The sequence below is a fragment of the Emys orbicularis genome, chromosome 10 (assembly GCF_028017835.1).
Source record: "Emys orbicularis isolate rEmyOrb1 chromosome 10, rEmyOrb1.hap1, whole genome shotgun sequence".
Lineage (NCBI taxonomy): Eukaryota > Metazoa > Chordata > Testudines > Emydidae > Emys > Emys orbicularis.
In genome coordinates, this window is record NC_088692.1 from 4,274,692 (window position 1) to 4,296,307 (window position 21,616).

Here is a 21,616-nt window from a genome sequence, read left to right on the forward strand (position 1 = left end):
TCAAGTACCTCCCGCTCCATGCTGGTTCTGACTAGGCGCCTTTTAATTTAACTCCCTGTGTTGCCTGGAAAATATGAATGGACAATAGGCTAAATTTTGGCTCTGTTATCCTACTAGGGATTTGTACTGAGAACTCCCTATTGAATTCAATGGAGAATTTCACATATGGATCAATAGCAGGTCTGAGTATTCATCCTGGAAGCTAATTTCCAGACTTAAAGAAGCAGCTTGGTTTAATTATTAGTTTAATAATTAACGTTGCATCTCTTTTAGGGTTCAATAATAATATAGTAAGACTTTGCAATGTATTTATGTATTATTGGCTGAACTGGTAGCAACACTTAGAGAGAAGATTCCATTATAAAGACAGTTTTTCAGTTGCATATAACTTTGCAGAACTTTAACTATTTGGGTCAAAAATTTCCAAGCTGGGTATCTGCCTCAGGCTGAATTTTTGGGGAAAGTTTTGAGCAAAGATGGTTTAGCCATTTCCAAGATAGGGGGGAAAGATGCTGTTTTGCCCCTGATAACTACTCTTACAAATGTTTTCTTGAGAAACTCTAGCGCCTCTCTGCTTTGGAGCAGGGATGGGAAATTTGGCAGGGGATCACCATGGGATCAGAGAGGTGCCTTTTGCTGTCCCTCTGCAAATCCACACAGATCTGTTCAGGTGATTAGCATGTGAAAACTGCCAGTTGCACATACACAGCAGAGGTTTGTTACAGATTGTGGCAGCAAAATTCTTTGAAAGAATCTGCCTGGTATTGAGCATGCTTCACTCCTACAAAGCTGACTGAGCACGCTCCCTCTCAGGGCTGCAGGGGCTGAGCCTGACTTTACTGCTTTTGCTCCTCATGGCTGCTGGTGTCCTCTGTGGTGCCAGGTATTGGAACTGAGAACAATCTCAGACAGAGAAAACAGTTGTTTTTGTGGGCTCTCAGTGTTCCCCCTGCTGCTGCCCAGGAGAAGGGGGGAAAGCCTGAGTTGAATGCACAGGGGTGAGGAGCAGAGGGAGGAATAATAGGGGCAGAGGGGGATAGGCTGGAGTGATGTTCAGGGGCAGAGTGCATCAGGCTGGGGTGTAGGAAAGGGGACACCAGGTCTGTAAGCACTACTTGAACACACCCCTACAGACCCAGGACCCCAGCCTCAATATTCCTCTGCTGTCTAGCAAATAGCTGGCAAACAGGGTACCTCACCCCCACTCCTAGAGTCTGGTGCCTCGCCTGTCTTCAATGGGAAAGAAAAGGTGTGTTTTTAACTTGGCTAAGGTGTCAAAATCGTAGTGTGGACAAGGCAGGTGTAGATGTAAGAGGTGCTAAACTGCTCAAGGTAGGGTCACCAGATGTCTCGATTTTATAGGGACAAGCCTGATTTTTTGGTCTTTTTCTTATATAGGCTCCTATTACCCCCCACCCGCTGTCCCGATTTTTCACACTTGCTGTCTGGTCACCTTAGCTCAAGGTAACTCCTAGGCTCCCCCCTAAACTGTAACTCCGCCGGTTTAAAACGGTGCCCTGGGTGCTAGCTAACACCTTCCCATCCTAGTCCGGACAGAGCCTGAGGGTGAAATCCTGGCTCACCCCCCGCCCCGTCCCATGGACCCCACTAGAGCCAGGAGTTCATTCCCAGGGTCTGTCTAGCGCCTCTCTGCCACAGCCGGGACCGTGCGCATCCCGCAGCCGGGGCCCGGCACTCCCGCCTCTGGGGCCGCCCCCTGCTCCGGCTGAGTGGCGCTGGGGGTGGGTGGGTGTCAAACTCCGCTCCTTCAGCCCGGCGCTTCGCAGGCGCATCCCGCAGCGCCTCAGGAGCCCGGCTGGCCCCTGCCTCTCGCCCCGCCGCTGCCTGCGCCGTCTCCAAAAGGGGAGGGACTTTGCCAACTCTCCGGCCCCGCATCGCCGGCGCCTGTGCCCAGGTCAGGCACCCGCGGGACTCCCCTGCCCCGCCCGGGACCGGCCGGCCGCGGACTCCGAAAGGGGACGGAGCAGCAGCAGCAGCAGCTCCCGCCGCCTGCGCGCCTTTGCGGGGTGCCCGCCCGCGGGGCTCGGGGCGCCCCGCGGGCAGGAGCTGGGGACCCGCCCCCCCAGCGGGACGGTGGCAGAGGCGGAGGAGGAGGAAGGCGAAGGGGGCCGGCTCAGAGGTGGCTGCGCCGGTGCCCAGCGCTGGCCCCGGGACCGGGCGCTGCATCCTCCCGCGGCTGGGCAGCGGCCGGGGGGGCCCCGCTGTGCCAGGCTCGCCCGGGCCCGCGGGGAGGCGGCGGCGGCCGCGGGGAGCATGTGCCGGCCGGGCGGCGCTGGCCGGCCCCCGGCAGCGGCGCCCCATGGGAGGTAGCCGCGGCGGGCTGGCGGGGCAGCTGGGCGGGCTGCTGCGGGCGCAGCCCCGCGCCTCCCTCGGCCTCCCCATGCTGCTGCTCGGCACCTACTTCTTCTACTGCCTGACGGGCTCCTGCGAGCCGCTGCCGCCCGCCGCCCCCGACCGGCCCGAGGAGCAGGCGGCGGCCGGGGGCCGGTCCGGTCCGGGCAGCCGGCGCTTCCCGCAGGCCATCATCGTGGGGGTGAAGAAGGGCGGCACCCGGGCGCTGCTGGAGTTCCTGCGGGCGCACCCCGCCGTGCGCGCCCTGGGCGCCGAGCCCCACTTCTTCGACCGCGGCTACGAGAAGGGGCTGCGCTGGTACAGGTGAGACCCGGGTCAGCCCGCTCCGTCCCGGGGAGTCCTCCTTCGTGTAACCCGGGTCAGACCCCTTTCCCCGCACCCAGCCCGGGGCGCTCCCGGGTAACCCGGGTCAGCCCGCTCCCGCTCCGTCCCGGGGAGTCCTCCTTCGTGTAACCCGGGTCAGACCCCTTTCCCCGCACCCAGCCCGGGGCGCTCCCGGGTAACCCGGGTCAGCCCGCTCCCGCCCCGTCCCGGGGAGTCCTCCTTCGTGTAACCCGGGTCAGCCCCCTTCCCCCGCAGCCGGGCCGGGGCGCTCCCGGGTCAGCCCCGCTCCCCCGCTCCCGGCCCGGGGCGCTCCCGGGTAACCCGGGTTCACTCCTGCGTTCCGGCTGGTTTCGCTCCTACTCCCACCCCACTCTGTCCAAGTGACGCCTCTGTAATATACACCGGGTTAGCCCCCTTTTCCTGCACTCAATCTAGGTTACTTCAGTGTAATCCGGGTTCACTCCTGCTCCCCCAGCCAACTCAGGTCACTCCAACGTAATCCGGGATCGCCCCTTCTCCCACCCCACTTCATCCAGGTTACTCCTCTATAATGTACCCCGAGTTACCCCATTTCCCCACACTCAACCGGGGTCACTCCAGTGTAATGCGGGTTCACTCCTGCTCCCACCCCCACTCAATCCAGGTGACTCCTTTTTATTGTAATCCAGGTTAGCCCCCTTTCCCCGCACTCAATCCAGATCACTAATCCGGGTTCACTCCTGCTCCCACCCAACTCCATCCAGGTTATTCTGTTGTAATCCGGGTTACCCCCTTTCTCTGCACTCAGTCCAGGTCATGCCAATGTAATCTGGATTCACTCCTGCTGCCCCCCTCAATCCAGATCTCTCCTCTTTATTGTAATTCAGGTTCACTCCTGTGCCCACCCCACTCAATCCAGGTTACTCTATTGTAATCTGGGTTAGCCCCTGGTCCCTCCACTTAATGCAGGTTACTTTTCTTAAATGTAATCTGGGTTCACTCCTGCTCTCCCCACTTAATCCAGATTACTCCAGTATAATCTGTGTTCACCCCTGCTTGCATCCACTCAATCCAGGTTACTCCTCTTTAATATAATCCAGGTTAGCCCTTGCTCCCAACTATTCAATCCAGACTAACTCCCCCCCCAATCCATGCAATTCAGGTTGCCCTCTGCTCCCATTCAACTCAATCTAGGTTGCCCCTCTAAAATTAATTACTGTCTCTTTAAAAAAATTTTATGCACACTTTTTGAAGGGGTTATGGTGTAGAAAAATGACCTGGGTTGCATTGGTTTTCTCTCTCCCCCCCCCCCCATTAGAAAAAGGCAATAATAATCTTTCAAGGCATGAATGGGCTGTTAGTTTAAAAAAAAAATCATGGCATGGAGTGTGTATGTGGGAACCCCATGCTTAATCTTTATTAGCAGAGTGACTAAAATGCCACTGGTAAATTTACCGGTTGGGTGGGGGCAGATTATTTACTTTGTGTATGGCCTTTATAGAAGCGGGCCCAGCCGTTCCCAATCTCTCCCTCCTTGGGAAATCATTCACCTCTTTGGGTCTCTGCGGATGCTGCTTTTTCATAGCACAGCAGGAATGAATGTCCCATGTGCATAATAAATCGTGAGCCACTTCTCTGCAGCATCATACGGTTTAAAGTATGCCACCCTGTGTCAGGCCAATGGTGGGGTATCTGGTAGTGCCTTGGTCTCTGCTCCAGTGTGAAAGCAACAGGTTCACAGTGATCAGACTTTAAGGCGCAGACGGTGCTGTCCTCTGTGCTTGGAAAGCTCTTAGGACATGCTGGGTGCTCTCTGTTTAAATAATTAATAATAATCAGTCTAATTTTTTTTATTCTTAACACTTAAAAACAACCTTTTTTTTTTTTTTTTAAAAGGGAGGTTGACAGAAGTTCCGGTACTAAACAATATTTAAAATGACCTTTCATGCCTGCTAGTTGCAAGGCTGGCTTTCTCCGCAAAAATGTTTATCAGAACAAAACCTGTCTTTGTGTTGCAAATCCGATGACTTCTTGTTTCCTGAGTCTGAATGTTATTTCAGGGATTCGGAGGCCAGTGATCAACAAATCAGTGTTCTTACTAAAAACAAAAATTAAATTGCAGGCGTTGATGGGAACAGACCGTTGCAAGTTTGTTGGTTAATGTCAGCATTAACCCAGTGAATCATACATGAAAGGAAGCCCTGGTTCTATTTTTCAGAGGAACTGATCACCAGCCGTTCTCACTACTTTCAGCTGGAGTTGTGAGCACTTGGTAACTGTGAAAATCAGGCCCTCTGTTCTTAACGCACCACACTGTACCTATATGTGGCAGGCTTAGTTGGTTCTGGGACAGATGGCATAGTCTAAGGAAAGACTGCTGAATCTAGGATAAAGTTGGAGACTTGGCTTCTGAATTACCTGGGATTTATGGTTTTAACCCTTAATATTTTATCCTTGATACACCTGCAATTTTTTCCCATTTCCTTTTACAGTGTGTCATTTAGGGAGTTTAAAAAAGACGGAGTAACCATTAGCATTGCATGACACGGTTGAATCTATCAAAGGAATCACTTATTTACAGTGGGTTGGAAATATTGTCACAGTGGAGAGAAGCGGGGAAAAAATCTATTGTCTGAATTCCTTGATACGTTACGGTCGGCCCGTTGTGTCAAAGGGCAGAACCGTATTGATTCAAGGGAGTTGTTTAGTTTCAAGGGTTTCAATGGAGTTGAACTCTTCGGGCGATAAAACATTTGGAAGAGCAGCTACTGTGCATGTGGTGTCTATTAAACTTCCATGTCTTGGCCAACTGAAAGTGTCTGGGCCAAATTCACTCATGATGTAAGTCCCCTGAAGTCAGTGAATGAATCTAGCCTGTTAGTTTGAAGAAAGCCAACATGTGCAGATTGATAAAGTGTCACTGTTTTATTCAAACATCTGAAAGTAATAAAATGGGGAGCCCCGTCTGTCTTTCTGTCGGTCTGTCTGTTCAGCTATTGTTTTCTCTTTTAAACCAAAACAAAAAAGATTTTTTTCTTTTCAATTACGTCATCTTTCTTCACATTTCTTTCCGTTGCGGGGAAGGTTTAAGGTAATAATTCTCCCTGAAACACAAACCCTTGAAAATCAGGGCTTTACATGGAAAGTGAGGTAACGTTAGCCTCACATTTGCAGCTCTGTAATACCACATCTGGATTGTAACATTGTTGACTTAGTGCACCTTCAAGTACAGTCAGCAGCAAAGTTATTTTTATGATTGTATTAATGTTACAATGATTTATGATTTCATTTCTAAGTTCCATATATTCCTATGGGGTTGACAATAATCAGTAGTCTCTCGTTTTTGTTGAAAACTAATAGATGGACCTAACCAGCCAGAAAAACATTTTTATGACAATTATACACATTATTAAACCCAGCATAGAAGTTAGAATATTCTTATGTTGCTAGTAGTGGAGCTAAGAAAAAGTTGCAGCGTATACCGCAGAGGTATAAAATGAATAAATATTATGCTTAGTACCACATTAGTTGTGAATTTTGAGGGATATAAATGTTTGCAGGGAGTTTAGGTGATACCAATGAAATGTTTTAAAATGGTTCTGAGCATTGTGGAGTCAGTGGAAATACAAGTAGAGAACATTTTTATATCATTAACTGAATCACAGAAATGAGTGCAATATTCTATAAAGATGTGACCATTTTCTCTCTGGTAAAGAAGAATCTTTAAAGAGACTTCACTGTGATTCAGAGTAGAGCAAGTCTGCATTCAAAACACTACGCATAAGAATATTTCGTCTATTACTCTTTGCTCTTCCAGTTTTATTTTCGTATAAAAATGTGTTTTCAGTGTTATTTCTTCATTTAACGTCAGACTGAGCTAAAGTTGAGGTGTGCCTGTGTGAAAAGAAAAGGTGGATGAAAGTTAAAACTTTTCCTAGGACTATCTCAAAGTGGTGTAAACATTTTTTAAATATTTGAATGAGCCAAGAAACTAAAATTACACCAAAGCTTTTAATGCCAAGACATTGGGCCCTGGGGCACCTGTAGAGTTGTTGCTTGTCTTAAGTAAATTAAAAAAAAAATTCCTCTAGAATATGGACAACCCCAGATTCCCCTTCTTCATAATCACAGTTCAGTCTCTCGTGCTTGGAACAATTGCTGTACTGAAATGAGCAGTATTTAGTTGAAGTTATGGAGTAGTTTATATTATATTACTCACTTAAAGCATTGTTTAGTTAATTGATTACAAACATTCATTCTAGGTTAGTCTTTCACTGTGTATTTAAATTCAATTTATCTGCTCTCCCTTTTTGAAAAGGGTAGGGTGGGGTGGGGGTCTTTGTTAATGACTCGAAAGCCTTCAGCATAAACCAACCAAATATCTAATGTGACGGTTTTCTGGTTACTATAGGTTTAACTCATAATATGAGGATAAACAGCTTTCCTTTCTGGATTATAACATAAATAACCTAATGGACAATCCAAGCATGAAGTGAATTTTTATCCTAAAGCAAAACCACTTTTTTTTTTTTTTTTTGCTGCACTTAACACTGTGTAAACTAAACCTAAATGGAAAGCAAAGCTGATGTTTGTAGTTAGTTTGGCTACTGGGGTAAAAGTGCACTGTCTTTCAAAGGAGAATTTTTTTTATTTAAATATTAGCACTTTATTGTCTCTCTGTGTAGTTATTTCTCTGCTTTATGGAAAAAAGAAAAGGGAAAATGTAAATACATCAAATTGCATGAAGACGTAAGTTGACAAGTGATTTTTAGAATTCTAGCAGGAATATTTTTAGAGATGCTAACAAACCATGAAGACATGGGGGCAATTCTGCACTCATTTGGATTGGTGCATATATCCACTAACTCTACTGAAGTAAAGGGCCAGATCCTCAGCTACTGCAATAAATTGACATAAATCCTTCTTTTCACTGGAGCTGTGTCTATTTACACCAGCAGAATATCTGGCCCAATGCAGTTACTCTGTATTTGCCATGTAAATGAGATCAGAATCAGAGCCACAACCTGCATTGAAAGGGGCTGGATAGAAATAACTGCAGAATATTTCAATTCAGTTAAACTTTTATGTGGAGAGTTTCTAGTTTTAAAAGGCTGTGGCTGATTTAACATACAGCAGAAATGGCTCATCTCTGATTGTATAACTGGGGATTGTTTGGGGAGAAAATCTATTTAAAATGTTGCATTTGATTTTTTGTTTGTTTGTTTTTGTTACTAGTGCTGAGATTTTTCTTTCCGATTGTTAGAGCTTAATTTGTCCTCATCGCAGCGATAACTTAAATGGATTCTCTAAAATCTCCCAGTTCCTTGCTTCACAGCACGGCCTCAACGATTCTAGTGTCATGGGGAGAATATGGAAAAGTTTGGAATATGGGGGTTTGGGGTAACTGAGGGAACTTTCAATGGAATGACTAGATCTTTAGAGACATTATGTTAGATAGCAGGGAGTTCTGGGTAGTTAAGGTTTTTAAAATCAGCTGATGCAAAGAGCAGCTTCCCTGCACCGAAGCACTGCAGAATGCAAGAGCGCAGACTAGCCAATTCATTGTCAACTGAATAACTAGAAGTGCATTTTCTACTTCCTCATCTTATTTATGATCCTCTTCGTCCCGCAGCCTGTATTTTGCTACCTAAAGGAACACAGTTTTATAGATGCAGGATAAGTGCGGTGCTGCGCCGAAGCACTAGATAACTGATCACATCTTTGTTGCCTCTGACAAACACTGAAAATGCAGCTGCTGAAAGATTAGCCTCTTGCACCACAAAATATCACAGTGCGGATGTTGGCCCACATCAGATTTTTATAGGAACTTAAAACAAATGAATACTTCATTAATTTTTGGGGGGCATAAATAACAAAGCCACACACTCATGGCTGCGTGTATGCAATGGTAACAGCTGGCAGGCTCTTGTGTATGAATATCAATGCTTGATCTGTGGACCGTGCTATAATGCAGAGAGGTTATGATGCATAGTAGTTGTGCCCTTAGGCCTCCATCAATTTAATAAAACAATTTCAACCCGCTGAATTTCTTTGAGCCTCTCCCCCCAAACTTTGTATTTCTTAATTTCCCCCTTGTTCAAGAACAGTACACAAAGGCCAAAAGGAGGAGCTAATTATTAATATTGTTCATGCACACACCTGTGTGTGCGTATGTGTGTATAGAATGGCACTAGAGACAGTTAAACCTTGCCATCTGCAAGCATTTCTTCTGTCTCACTATTGGAGGCAAGTGACAATCTTATACGGGAGCTGGGAGACAGGGTTTCTTGGGGCAGGCTTTCTTATCTGTAAACCTTGTTGTCCTTAAGTCTTTGCGCAGCGTGGAAAACACACTCTGATTCCAGTGTTGCTCTTTTGACATTAGCTGAGAATGTTATTGGCACTTGAAAAGCAGAGTTAAGTGGATGCCTCAAGGGTTTTTGTGTGTGTTGTGATTTGTGAAGCCAGATCAAGACATCCTATAGCAGGATCCGTTAAATAAATGGACATTTTCGCTTCCTAGTGATCGCCAAGATGTATTTTGGCATGAAACTCACATCCTTGCTTGAGGAAAGCTTTTCATAGAAGCATTTAAGTAATATATAGGTAGGGAGAGACAAAGAAATGGTACAAAATAAACATGGAATCAGCTGACAAAACATCCAAGGAGCTTGGTTTTATTCGTTGACAAAGGCTAATCTGCTTTCCTAATGAACTAACTTCCAAATCCTCAGAGTTTGAGAGCAGCCTTCCTTTCACAGTGTCTTCCTACAAATTGAGTTCTGGAGCACACTTCTTATTTATCATTTTATCATCTCGTTTTTTAAAATGTCAGAAGTAGCGACTATCTTCCCCACCTCCAAACCCCTCACATCAGGTCACGACAATCCAAAAAATAAATAAATATAAATATAAAACACAAACAAAAAGACAGAAAAGCATCAGGCTAGCCCCTTGTTAATTTAAGGTGCAAAGCTTAATATTTCTTCTCTGGGTCTGTAGAATAACAATGTAACTTTCTTTCAGCTGAAATAGTGAAATTAACTCACCTGAATAGCAACCCTTTTGTGTTCTTAGCATGCTGTTAGTTACATACTATTTAGCCCTGAGCTCTGCAGACACCAAGTCAAATGATCCTCACATGGATAAGTGTTTGCAGGATCGGGCCCTCTCTGGGTGCTATGCCCATGTTTTGCTGCTTCACAATATTTGGTCTAGACAGTAGTTATGAAGCAATCCGTTGGGATGCAGTACATGCAGATTTTGGCATTTTGCAAACTGCTTTCAAATGGGATTAAAAATAGCTTTTATTGCTGCTAGGATGGGGAAGAAACATTTGAAAATGTTTAAGATGATCACAGGGCAGGCATTATTCAGGATGACCCAGACGGGCTATGCTGTTGCTGTTTAGAAAACTCTTTGCAACGAAAGCATAATCAGCTCTGAGGCAAAGAGCCTCATTCTGATCTCACGTACATCAATTTCACACAAGTGTGATGCTGTTGACTTTAATGGGGTGACTTCTGGTTTTGGCCCCAGTCCAAACCCCATAGAAGTCAATGAAATTCTCTTCACTCACTTCAACAGACTTTAGATCAAACCCTTAAACTGGTGCAACTGGAAAGGAATGAGGCCCATTTATTCTCTGTGTTGTTAAATGGACACCATCAGGTTAAAACTGATTAAGGCTGCATGTTGCTATTAGCTATGGTCTTCCTGATAAAAGCTCTGACTCCTAGGATGTAACAAGTTATGTTCTTTGTAATCAGCTGCGCAAGACTTTTAATTAATTTTTTAAAAACAAATTTGCAATGTAGTGAAGCCTTGGGGAGTGACATGGGTTTTTACATGGTTTAAAACAGTATTGCCAACCCTAAGCATTCAAAAACCATGAGCCAGGCCCCAAGAAATCACGTGATTGTCTTAAAAATCATGAGATTTAACAAATAATACACTTGGAATTCTTTTTATATTTGCTTTCTGGCTTTTGAACCTTTGGAATTCAGGTTTTCAAGCTTATCTCTGCAACCACAAGGATTAAAACTTATTGTTTTTATACAAAAACTCAGATTCTTGTGTGTTCACATGACTTCAGGGTCTGAAGTTTTAAGAAGAACCTCAAACATTGTGAAACTCTACTAAAAAAAAAAAAATAGCAAAAGTTGCAGCACTGCTGTTAGTTTCATTATTATAGAACAGTTTTAAATAAATTACATTCAACACCAAACAATGTGCCTCTGTGACATTTGTTCATATTTTCTATGCATCTGTGAATTTTGCATTTTGTGGCCTGTCATGATTTTTCTGCTATGACAATCAAATCAATGTTACAGTTAATATACTTATTAAAATCTTACCTATGTTACAGATAACTTCCTAGATTAATAAAACTGAAAGAACTTAAAAAAAATTCCAATTTACTCTTTTCACTTTATGCTGTTTGTTTACTTGCTGCACTTCTCTATGTGGACAATGAAAATAAACTAGTCAGTTTCACTTTTGTTTCTAGTCATTTTCTCTTTCTAATTTTCATGATTTCATGCAGTGCTGCATTGTCTGAATTGCAAACACTACCTTTAGAAAAAGGACTCTTTAAAAATAGTATTAAAGGAAAAGTTGGGGCTGATTATCAGAAGTTCTGAGCACCTGCAGCTCCCGTTGAACTTCAACAGGGATTTGGGGTACTCAGCTGTTCTGAAAATCCAGCTTCTTAATTGTAACATGGATAGATACAATGCAGCATTGCTGCTGTAAACCGGGATGGTACATTGCAAAGTATTCTTCTTGTCTTGATGATTTTAAATTGATATATCCACTGTATGATCATGCACATTGTATCTGATAACATGAAGTAATTGCGATTGTCCTGAAAGACAATAATGCCTTTCTTAGCGGCAACCCTATTTATTTTTGAAAATACCATGGTTTTTTCCTCTCTAGACAGCTTCTACAAGTAAATAATGACAGGAAAGTGGAAAAGGCTAATGGATTGAGATGCTGCATAAATGCAAATGGAATCTGTTACTTAAGCCTGTTCAAAGATTTTTAAAATAGTAATTATAGTCACTCGGAGAAGGAAGTGGGCTGCTCAGAGGAAGTTGTGGAGGGAAGCACAAAAGTTAATTGGAGAACATGCTTAAAAGCTTACTCCTGACCCTTTCAAAAACTCTTCACTGTATTAAGCTTGGGTGGGGATTGAAAACTTGGCTAATGAAAGGCCTGGTTTAATACCCGGATTTAGCTCTAAATGGCTTTTCAAAGAGCTTTAAAAATCCGTCTGCTTACAAAGCTCATCAGCAACGGACTGATTCTCCCCCCCACACCCCCCCCCTTCTGCAAAATGGTGGCCTGCCCAAAGCAGAAGCTGCCGCATAAGAGTTGTCTCTGATGGCAAATACTTTAACGAGTCAAGGGGTTAACTTCAGATCAGCTACCCCACCCCCTTGCACGGGTGCTCAGGGGAAAGGCTATAAGCTGACAGCTTGGGAGGCAGTGGGGAGAAGGGAGTTTGGGTTTCATGCCTGGGGTCTAAGGGTCATGCTGAGCCCCAAGCAGGAGAGTTTCCCCTTTTCACGTCAGTTGCTCACTGACCCTACAAGGTACTGATCATTCTGGCCCCGATTCCAGCAAAGCACTTATGCATGTGCTTAACCTTAAGAATATGATTAGATCCCCATGAAGTCAAGGGGAATTTACTCACATGCTTAACATTAAGCAGTGTGGAGCACCACTTGTCCTCAAGAGAGGGGCTTGGGAGACCTAGGTTTTATTCCTGGCTCTGCCACTGGCCTGCTGGGTGACCTTGGGCAAGTCACTTCACAGCTCCGTGCCTCAGTTTCCCCATTTGTAAAATGGGGATAATGATACTGCCCTCTTTTGTTAAAGCACTTTGAGATCTACTGATAAAAAGCACTATAGAAGAGCTAGGGATTATTGTTGTTCTTTTATTATAATACATACTGAAAAACAGACCTTTCTGATTGCATCTGAATATTTCTGCTGAGTTTCTCTGCCTTTTTGCAGTCAGTCTCTATGTACCACACAAAGCAACAGTATCAAATCCCAATCCCTCCTTCCTCTTTTTCCCTTCACAGTCTCCATTCCCCGTCTCCTAAAATGAAACCAAAAACGGGGGTTACACAAGGGAAGGGATTTTTACGAAATGCCCCCAACTTGCTTAAGGTTCCAAAGCTACTTTGATTCTTTAACTTTCCTTCCTGCAATTCCCTCCCTAACTTTTGCAGCTTCATTCGTGGTCGCTGTTTTGAAATGGTGTGACGTGCATTAATCCAACATCAGGCTAGGGATAAAAGGGAACTATAGATGGTGAATGTCAAAATCTCTTTAGAATTCACTTCCTTTGTTAGATATTTGACTTGTGGGAGAAGGAGGTGAGATGGGAATGAGAGGAAGAAGGGCCCAGGGGAGGCAGCCGTCAAACAGGTTTAGGGTTTTAATTTTGAAAGCTTCAAAACTTGCAGAGATTATGGACCAAATCCTGCTCTGTATTAGGGTGTAAATCTGGAGTAACTCCAGTGAAGTCAGTGGTGAGAATCTAGCCTCTTGTCTCAGGTTCCTAGGTCAGGTTTTAATGCTGTGATCTTATTTTCAAGTGAGCCTTTATTTTCTAAAAGATCTATGGACATGCTCCAGGAAATATTTACCACCAGGCACAGGCCTTACTACCACGAACAATTGCATTGGCTTCAGTGGGACACCTTGCGATTCTCTCATGAGTAGGGGTTTGCTGGATCATGACCTATTTTTGCTGCATGTAACAGTTACATCAAGCTCATGCCCAACAGAGGGTTTTACAATAGCGGTGCCCAAACTTTGTTCCGCTTGTGGCAGGGGGTGTCGCATTGGCACCGAGGGGTGCACAGTAGTTTCAGGAAATAGATTGCAGCTTTCCTCAACTTCGGGACTCATATCTATTGCGGGCTCAACGTGCAGTGCCCCACCAGTCTGTGGCTCTGACTGCATGAGCCTTGCAGACTGGGCTCAGAGGGGTCTGTGGGCCAGAACCCCTGTGTTAGGGTCCCGCAAGCAGTGTAGCATTCAAGAGCTGCGATTTCCCCATTCGTTTCACTTTAGCCGCCACCCACTCTATGACTCTGTGGTCCCCAAAGTGTCCATGTTTCAAGGTACAATGTGCTCACCCATTACTCAAAAGTTGCAAACCCTCATTTTGGGTGAATAATTCACAGCAAATAATGTGGTTTGACAAATTGTGGCTTGTTTTTTCCCCCGGTAATAAATTGTGTATGAACACATACATCTGAAAGGTGTCAGCAATTCAGAATTATTCACAACTCCCTTTGGTGACTAGTTCTTGGTCTGCAGATTGTCCGAAATGCAAATGGGGACTAATACAATTCAGCGTACAGTTTGCTCTGTAACTTCAGCAACTAACTGCTGCCGTGTGTCTGACTAACTTATTTTGAAGGCTTAAGTGTGGCCTTTAAAGGGGTGTGTGGAATGGAATTTCAGGCCGCAAATTTCAAATAGTAAATTGCACATCGTGGCTATCAATTAAATAGTTATTATTTATGATTTGTGTTACCGTCACACCCAGGAACCCCGTGCTATGGACCAGGACCCCACTGTGTTGGTTGCTGTACAAACACTGCACAGGAAGACTAGCCCTGCCGTGTAATCTTCCATTTGTGTGGTGTGTGTTGTTTAGCTAAATCGTCCAATCAGGGAACAAGGCACAATACCATGTGACTGATATAACTAATCAAGACGGCCCGAATTTTGCATTTTGAATAGTATAATCAAATATACAAAATTTGCTTCCTGCAAATATTCTCATTGAACGTTTGCCTTTTGTGAGTAGCTGGGCTAGGAAAGCCTCAATACACAAATGCTCGTGGACAGCGAAGGTGAAAGGGCCGCAAACATCTTATAATCAAAACACACTGTCAAATTTGATTAAATATTCACTGCAAATATTTGCCTCTCTTTATCAAGCTGTAGTATTGAAGCTGTTCCAAAGTGAAGAAATCCCGGCACCAATAGGTCATCATAAGTGTAAAATTCTTTATTTGAAACAGCTGATCTAAAGGAGCTGGGGGGTGGGGGGGAAGAGGGAGGGAGAGACAAGTGATTTCATGCCTCAAAAATAGATGTGAATTTTAACACAGAACACTGATTACAAGCAGGAGAGAATTACATTAATGTAGTCACTTGTCACTGGGGTCTTATTAGTAATCTTCACTCATTAGTCTGGAGAGAATAAGAATGTGACCTTGTTAAGCGTCCTTGCTGTTGGAAGTACTGACCATTCTGGTATTGATTTACTACTTAGACTCATAAATACGCCACGTGTGTGCGTTCGCGTTCTTGCATGCATATGCAGCAGGTGTATTTGCAGCTATAATGAAGAATTAGCAATCTCCTAACCTGCCACCATTTGTACTCATTTGGTAGTTCAGCTGGTGAATTAGCAGGTGTTTTGGATGTCTACCATTTTGTGCAAAAAGGAGTCTCTGGTGATTGATGGGAAGGCACAAGAAATCTGACAGATATGGTCCCCGGAGGCCAAATCATCTTTCCTTCTCTCCCCAGGTTCTGGGTAGGGACCTGGATGCAGCAAGCCTGCTGCTGCTGCGTGGGGGTAGGCAGCATTCTGGGAGCCCATCCATAGTGTCCGAACTCTGCACGTGCGGCTGAGCTGTGAGAGCTCCCTAAACCCCAGTATTCCGAACGATGGAGCTCAGCTGGGATAGCACTGGGGCTGGGATGGTTGATCCACTGGCCATTCCCCACCCTGGATTCCTTCTGGCCCTTGTGGATTTCACCATCACACAACCTGCTCACTTGAGCCGTGGGCTGAGGGCAGAATTGACCCCTGCGTGACTTTAACATTCAGCCTTCTCTGGCCCCTTGCACCAGAGGTGACCCTTATCTCAGAACACTCCACAAACATTAACTCTGTCCGGCAGTCCCCCTGTGAGGTGGGTAAATATTCTCCCCTTTCACAGACAGAGGTAAATAGAAGCACAAAGAAGCTAAAGTGACTTGCCCAAGGTCACATGCAGAGTCAGTGGCGGACCTGGGACTAGCAAACCAAGATTCTTGTTTTCCGAGCTCTATTTTAACCACGGGGCAGTGCTGCGCCAATAGAGAGTTTACAGCTTTAGATTTGTGACTACTCTACCTTTCCCCTCCTCCTAGGGTTACCAGATGTCCTGATTTTATAGGGACAGTCCCGATTTTTGGGTCTTTTTCTTATATAGGCTCCTTTTACCCCCCCACCCCCATCCCGATTTTTCACATTTGCTGTCTGGTCACCCTACCTCCTCCCCTATGCCCTCTCCCCTGGTTGGCGGGGTTACCTGGCTCTAAACAGATTCTGTCCTGGCTATAAGGTGACACAAGCCATGTGTACCGTGATGTAGTTTTTAACTTCCTTGAGGCAATATTACTTATGGCAACTGGTAGGTTCATTTTGTTTTCCTTCAGTCTTTTAGCAACATGCCGTCTTATCTAACATACATCATGCATCTCTCTTTAAGTGCATCTGCTGGGGAGATTGTAGGGGTGCTGAAGTCAGCCTGTTGTCCTTCTGTCCAGATGTATAAATGTGCACTTTTCAAATGGCTGATCGCACCCCAACAAATGTGCTGGTTTTTTTGAACACCTAAATGCCATGTTGTTGCTAATCTTGCCCTGTGCCTTGAAGTCGCACTGTAATTCCTAGTGACAAGTTGTGTGTCAACACCCGATGGAGGAATTGTCAATAATGATGGAAGTGAAAGCAGCCCTCCAATTACCGGGTGCACAGAGTGGGCTGTTAAAGGAATATGAAGAAGGCTCAATAAGTATCATTGATCAGGTGCTCGACTAGGAGCTCTCCAGCGTGTCCGTACACAGTCCCTCATTACTTACACTTGTCAATTGATGCTTGGGGTTTGGGATGGAGCCATTGGCAAGGGACTGAATAGGCTGCCAATAAAATGCTGTCCATCGCCGCCGCCTGCGCAACGAGAGTGGCATGCTGAGGTCTCCTGGGTTATTGATGGCAACGCAAACCTTTTCATGGACTGTCCTAACCTTGCTCGCGTTTGCCTGCCAAGTCCCTTCCCTGAAGTGACAACTCAGTGGGGTGCGTGTGCTGGGGCTGCATCGGAGCCACTGAGCTTTTGGCATAAGTGGAGGAGGTTATTCTCTCCAATGAGCGCGTATGCTGCTTCCTCTGGCCGCTTTTATAGTTCAGAAAGTCATGTTCCAAAGCCACACAAACGGTGAGAAAAATGCCAGGGCTGCTGCCAAGTCCTAGTTAGGGTCGGAATTTTGGTTTTGTTGAAGGACAGAAATGTTCGTTTCAATGAAAAGCTTTTTGGGGGGTAGATTTAAACATTCGCCTGCCGTGTTGGAGACCCAAGCATGAGGAAAAATCTATGTCCGCTTGGGCTAATATTCGGAAGTGAAATTGGTTCCACTTTGCCTGGCTAGTCAATCGATTTTTATTTTGTGTCCAAGTGAATGAAATGCAGCAAGTGAACAGGCAGGATGCGGAATGGTTATTGGTTACTAAAAAGGAAATGAAAGTTCGTCACAGAGGGCCTGCTTCTCCTTGGACTTCCACATGGGTTTGTCACTTATGCCCGTGCAACAGGGGTGTAAAACGTTACCAGATCAGAATGTGCCCATGTTGTATTCATTTCGGCTACGGTAGAATCTAGGTACAGTAGCACCTCAGAGTTAAGAATACCACAGGAATGGAGGCTGTTTGTAACTCTGAAATGTTTGTAACTCTGAACAAAATGTTATGGTGGTTCTTTGAAAAGCTTACAACTGAACATTGACTTAATACAGCTTTGAAACTTTACTATGCAGAAGGAAATGCTGCTTTCCCCCCCCCCCTTTTTAGTAGTTTACATTTAACACCGTACTGTAATGTACTTGCCTTTTTTTTTTTTTTTTTTTTTTTGTCTCTGCTGCTGCCTGATTCTGGTTCCAAATGAGGTGCGTGGTTGACTGGTCAGTCTCTTAACTCTGGTGTTCGTAACTCTGATGTTCTACTGCACTTCAATCCAGGATTAGGGCCCATGGTCTAGGCAGACAAGTAATAGAAGACAGTGTCTGCCCTGAGAGCATATGTGGTGACCACAGTTGCAGGTGAGAATCATGCTCAACTTCTCTAGCACTATATTATGTGGACTAGAATTAGCCATATTGGGATTTCAGCTACATTGGTGTCACTGTCAACCCTCTTGGCAAGTTGTACTACTTATTTACCGTAGTACAACTAAAAGCAGAATTTGGCCCCGGGTGTTTCGCTGACGAGGTCTGACTTGTTTGTCAGGATTTACTGTGAACCTGCTGGGACTTTTTAGTCTGAGGTAGCTACTGAAGTTATTACTTATTTAATATTTACAAAGCATCATTAATGTATATGGGATTTCACAGAAATAAAAAAGACACACGTTGCCCAGTGTGGACCTGCATGTTTTTACCCACTCGGATATTTATTTGCTTTCTGCAATATGGCTTGGATTGAGGGAAGGTCAATCTTATTGGCTGCTAGACAGGCTTTGTTACAGAATGAGGCACTGTTTGGTACTAATTGACGGTATTGCTCACTTCCTCTATGACACTGTCTACAGACACTTTGGGTACAACATTGGAGGACAAACACAGCGATCCAGTCTCCCGGCTACCGTACTGCCGAATGGGTGTTGGAAATATTCTGCCGGTGTAGACGGTGTCACCTGTATTGAGCCCCATTCTAAGGAACTGTGCTTGACCCCACAGTTTAAACAGGGGCTGATCATATTTTCCACCCTGGTGGTTAAATGGTTTGTTCCCTGCATAGATCAGCACCCAATCCAATTCACCCAGTCAACGGTCCTGTACTGCTGACAACTCCTTGCTGTGACTTCAGGTTCCACCCAGGTCACATCGTTTTTTGTTACAACCAGAACTGCTTAAAAGGGCACAGAAGATTCTGAGGTCGAGTGGAACACTGGACATGCTTATTCATTTGCATATTGTTACCCACAATGCTTTGCAAGCTCCCAATTAATCTTGCAGCAGATGCTAGTGGTAGATTTCTGTTCACTTTTGTATAGCGCATTTCCTTCCCCCCCCCCCCCTGATTTTCTTTAATCAGTGCGGAGCATCTCAGGTCTCCGATTTTACCTCTTTTGCATTATTAGTGAAAAGTGACTCTTGCACTCAGTGAAAAGCCATTGTTGGCTGACTCAGCATTTCCTGCTTTTTAATTAATTGGCAGGTCTTTTTTAAACTCAAGCTTTTTTCCAGCCCTAGTTCTGTCTCTGGTCTCACTCATCTCAGAACCTGTCTGGGCTCCTTTAAGCCAAGTAATGGGAGAACCTCCAGAGACCTCTGTTTGGATGATCATCCAAACCTTTTCTGAACCTTCTGGGTCTGATAACCGAAGAAGGTGGTCTCCTGAGATATGAGGTGTTCTGGAGAGATTTCTGGTGTTTCCAGCTTCTGATCCATCTAGAAATACCAAAAAAAACATGCTTTTATTTTTTTGTGGTATTTCAGCACATCTGTTCCTGGTCCCGGCCTCATCATGAAAATGCAAAGGCCTCAGGAACAGACTGAACAAGTATTTGTCCGAAAGGCTTCAAACCTCAAAATAGGAGATGGCTGTTGAGGTTGGTTTTGAGTCGGTTCCTGTGTTACCTGAACACAGTCTTCCTCCATCCTGCTTTCATAGTTGGAACTCTTCCATCCCTATTTCAACAACCCCGAGTTTGTTCCTTAAATAGGAAGTAACCAGTGCCCTGGTCATTGCTTAATCCTCATTGAGAAGCCAACATCACCCATCCCAGATTTTAAGGGTCCAAGCCAAGCCCATTGGAGTCAATGGGAGTCTTTCCATTGACGTGTGTGGTGGAAAAACTGGGTCCAATCCCCAGCTGGTGCCAGGCAATCTTTCCATTGACTTCAGTACGGCGCTGTTGATTTACACCAGTTGAAGATCTGGTGCATTGTATTTCTGGGAATGGCTAACACAGCAGCTGGGAGGTGTAATTCTCAGCTTGGGCAGACATACATGCACTAGCTCTGCTTGAGCTAACAACTCACATTGCTGTACGACCCTGGCGGCATGGGCAGCAGCTAAGGCCAGCCGCCCAAGCACAATCCTGATTGAGCCCAGGTACGTCCTCCAGCAGCTAGCCCAACTCCCCGTGGTGCTGGGGCCACGTTCAAGCAGAGCGAGTGTGTGTGTGTCTATCCCTGCTGGGAATTACACTTCCCATCTGCCATGTAGGCATACCCTAAGGGACCAGATTCTGTTCTCATTTACACGGGTGTATATCTGGAGTAACACCATTGATTTCAGTGTAGTGGCTCTGGATTAACACCAGAACAACTGGAATGAGACTCTGGCACAAAGTCAATAATAAAAGATAATACCACAATTCATTTGGCAAAGCAAAGCAAAGAAGCAGCTGCCGAAGTTGTTTGAAACTACAGAGTCCCAATGGGTTGTCATAGTCAGTCTGGACAGAGTCTTGGAGTTTGGTGCTCTGGCTAATTTCCTAACATACAAATGAAAGAGAAACTTGGTGGTCCAACGTAATCCAGCTCTCTCTTCATCTAGGGAGATATATACAGTGTGTGTGTGTGTGTGTGTGTGTGTGTGTGTGTATATATATATATATATATATATATATATATATATATATATATATATATATAGGGACTTGATTCTGACCTTGTTATAAGGCAGATACAAGGGCTATATGTTAGAACTTCAAATTCGTTTGGTTTTGAGTGTCCTAAGAAACTAATTAAGGGCCGGATTCTGCAGCCTTTACTCATGTGACTTAACAGAGTAAGGACTAATCATAGGAGTAAGGCTTTGCAAGATCAGGGTCCTACACTTTCAGAAGTAATTTGCAAAGAGTGAGTTATTAAATGTGTAACATGACCAAATATGTCAGTGAGTCAATTCCATGTTTAGCGTTAAACTAGGGTTACCATATTTAAAAATTAAAAAAAGAGGACACTCCACGGGGCCCTGCCCCGCCCCTTCCCTGCCCCCGGCCCCGCCCCAACTCCACCCCTTCCCTTCCCTGCCCGGCCCCACCCCAACTCCGCCCCTTCCCCAAAGTTCCCGCCCCAACTCCGCCCCCTCCCCTGAGCACCCCGCATTCCCCCTCCTCCCTCCCAGCCACGCGAAACAGCTGCCCGAGCGCTACCGGCTTCACGGTTTGCCGGGCAGCCCCCAGACCCTGCACCCCCGGCCGGGCGCTTCCCCTCCCGGGCTCCGGCTGCGCTGGGGAAGCGCCTGGCCGGGGGCGCAGGGTCTGGGGGCTGCCCGGCAAACCGTGAAGCCGGTAGCGCTCGGGCAGCTCGGCTCTTCAGCTACACAAAGCTGAGGTGTCTGGGGGGAGCAGCAGCAGCCGCCGCTGCGGGGGAATCCGCCTGCAGCTCGCAGCCTGCCGGAGCCGCTCTAAGGTAAGCAGGGGACTGGTATTTTCCCAGACATGTTCGGCTTTTTGGCAATTCCCCCCGGATGGGGATTTGAGGACCAAAAAGCCGGACATGTCCGGGAAAATCCAGACGTATGGTAACCTAGTTAAACCTCCCGATAGCTCTACTAAACCGTTTTTCTAGTGACATGTTAATTGAAAATAACTGAAAATGTAGGTCCCAGTTTATCTCCCAGCAATGTCTGTAACTGGCAACCAGCTGATTTCAGTTCTGGGTTTTTAACGTTTGTGACCCAATTGAGAACCCTTACATGAGTGAGTGAGTGAGTGAGTATGCATCAGCTTAGGTAAGGGGCAGAGACAACCTGCCCCCAGTGATAGTGGGCTGGGGTGGGACAGCAGAGTGAGGGCAGCTGGCTTCAGCAGTGTTACTGAGCATGCTCCGTACAAGCAAAGCAGCAACTCTGGGAAGGCATGTGACCCCACATGCCCCCTCCCACGCGTCGCCACTGGTA

General features: G+C 45.5%; 1 protein-coding gene across 1 annotated transcript in view; it reads left to right on the plus strand.

The window, feature by feature from the left end:
* The first annotated feature begins 2,320 nt into the window (after positions 1–2,320).
* HS3ST6 (heparan sulfate-glucosamine 3-sulfotransferase 6) overlaps positions 2,321–21,616 on the plus strand; it is a 109,142-nt gene continuing 89,846 nt past the window's right edge. The window contains exon 1 of the mRNA XM_065412589.1: positions 2,321–2,676. Within this exon, the coding sequence (XP_065268661.1) occupies positions 2,321–2,676 (356 nt within the window). The remainder of the gene's footprint in view (positions 2,677–21,616) is intronic.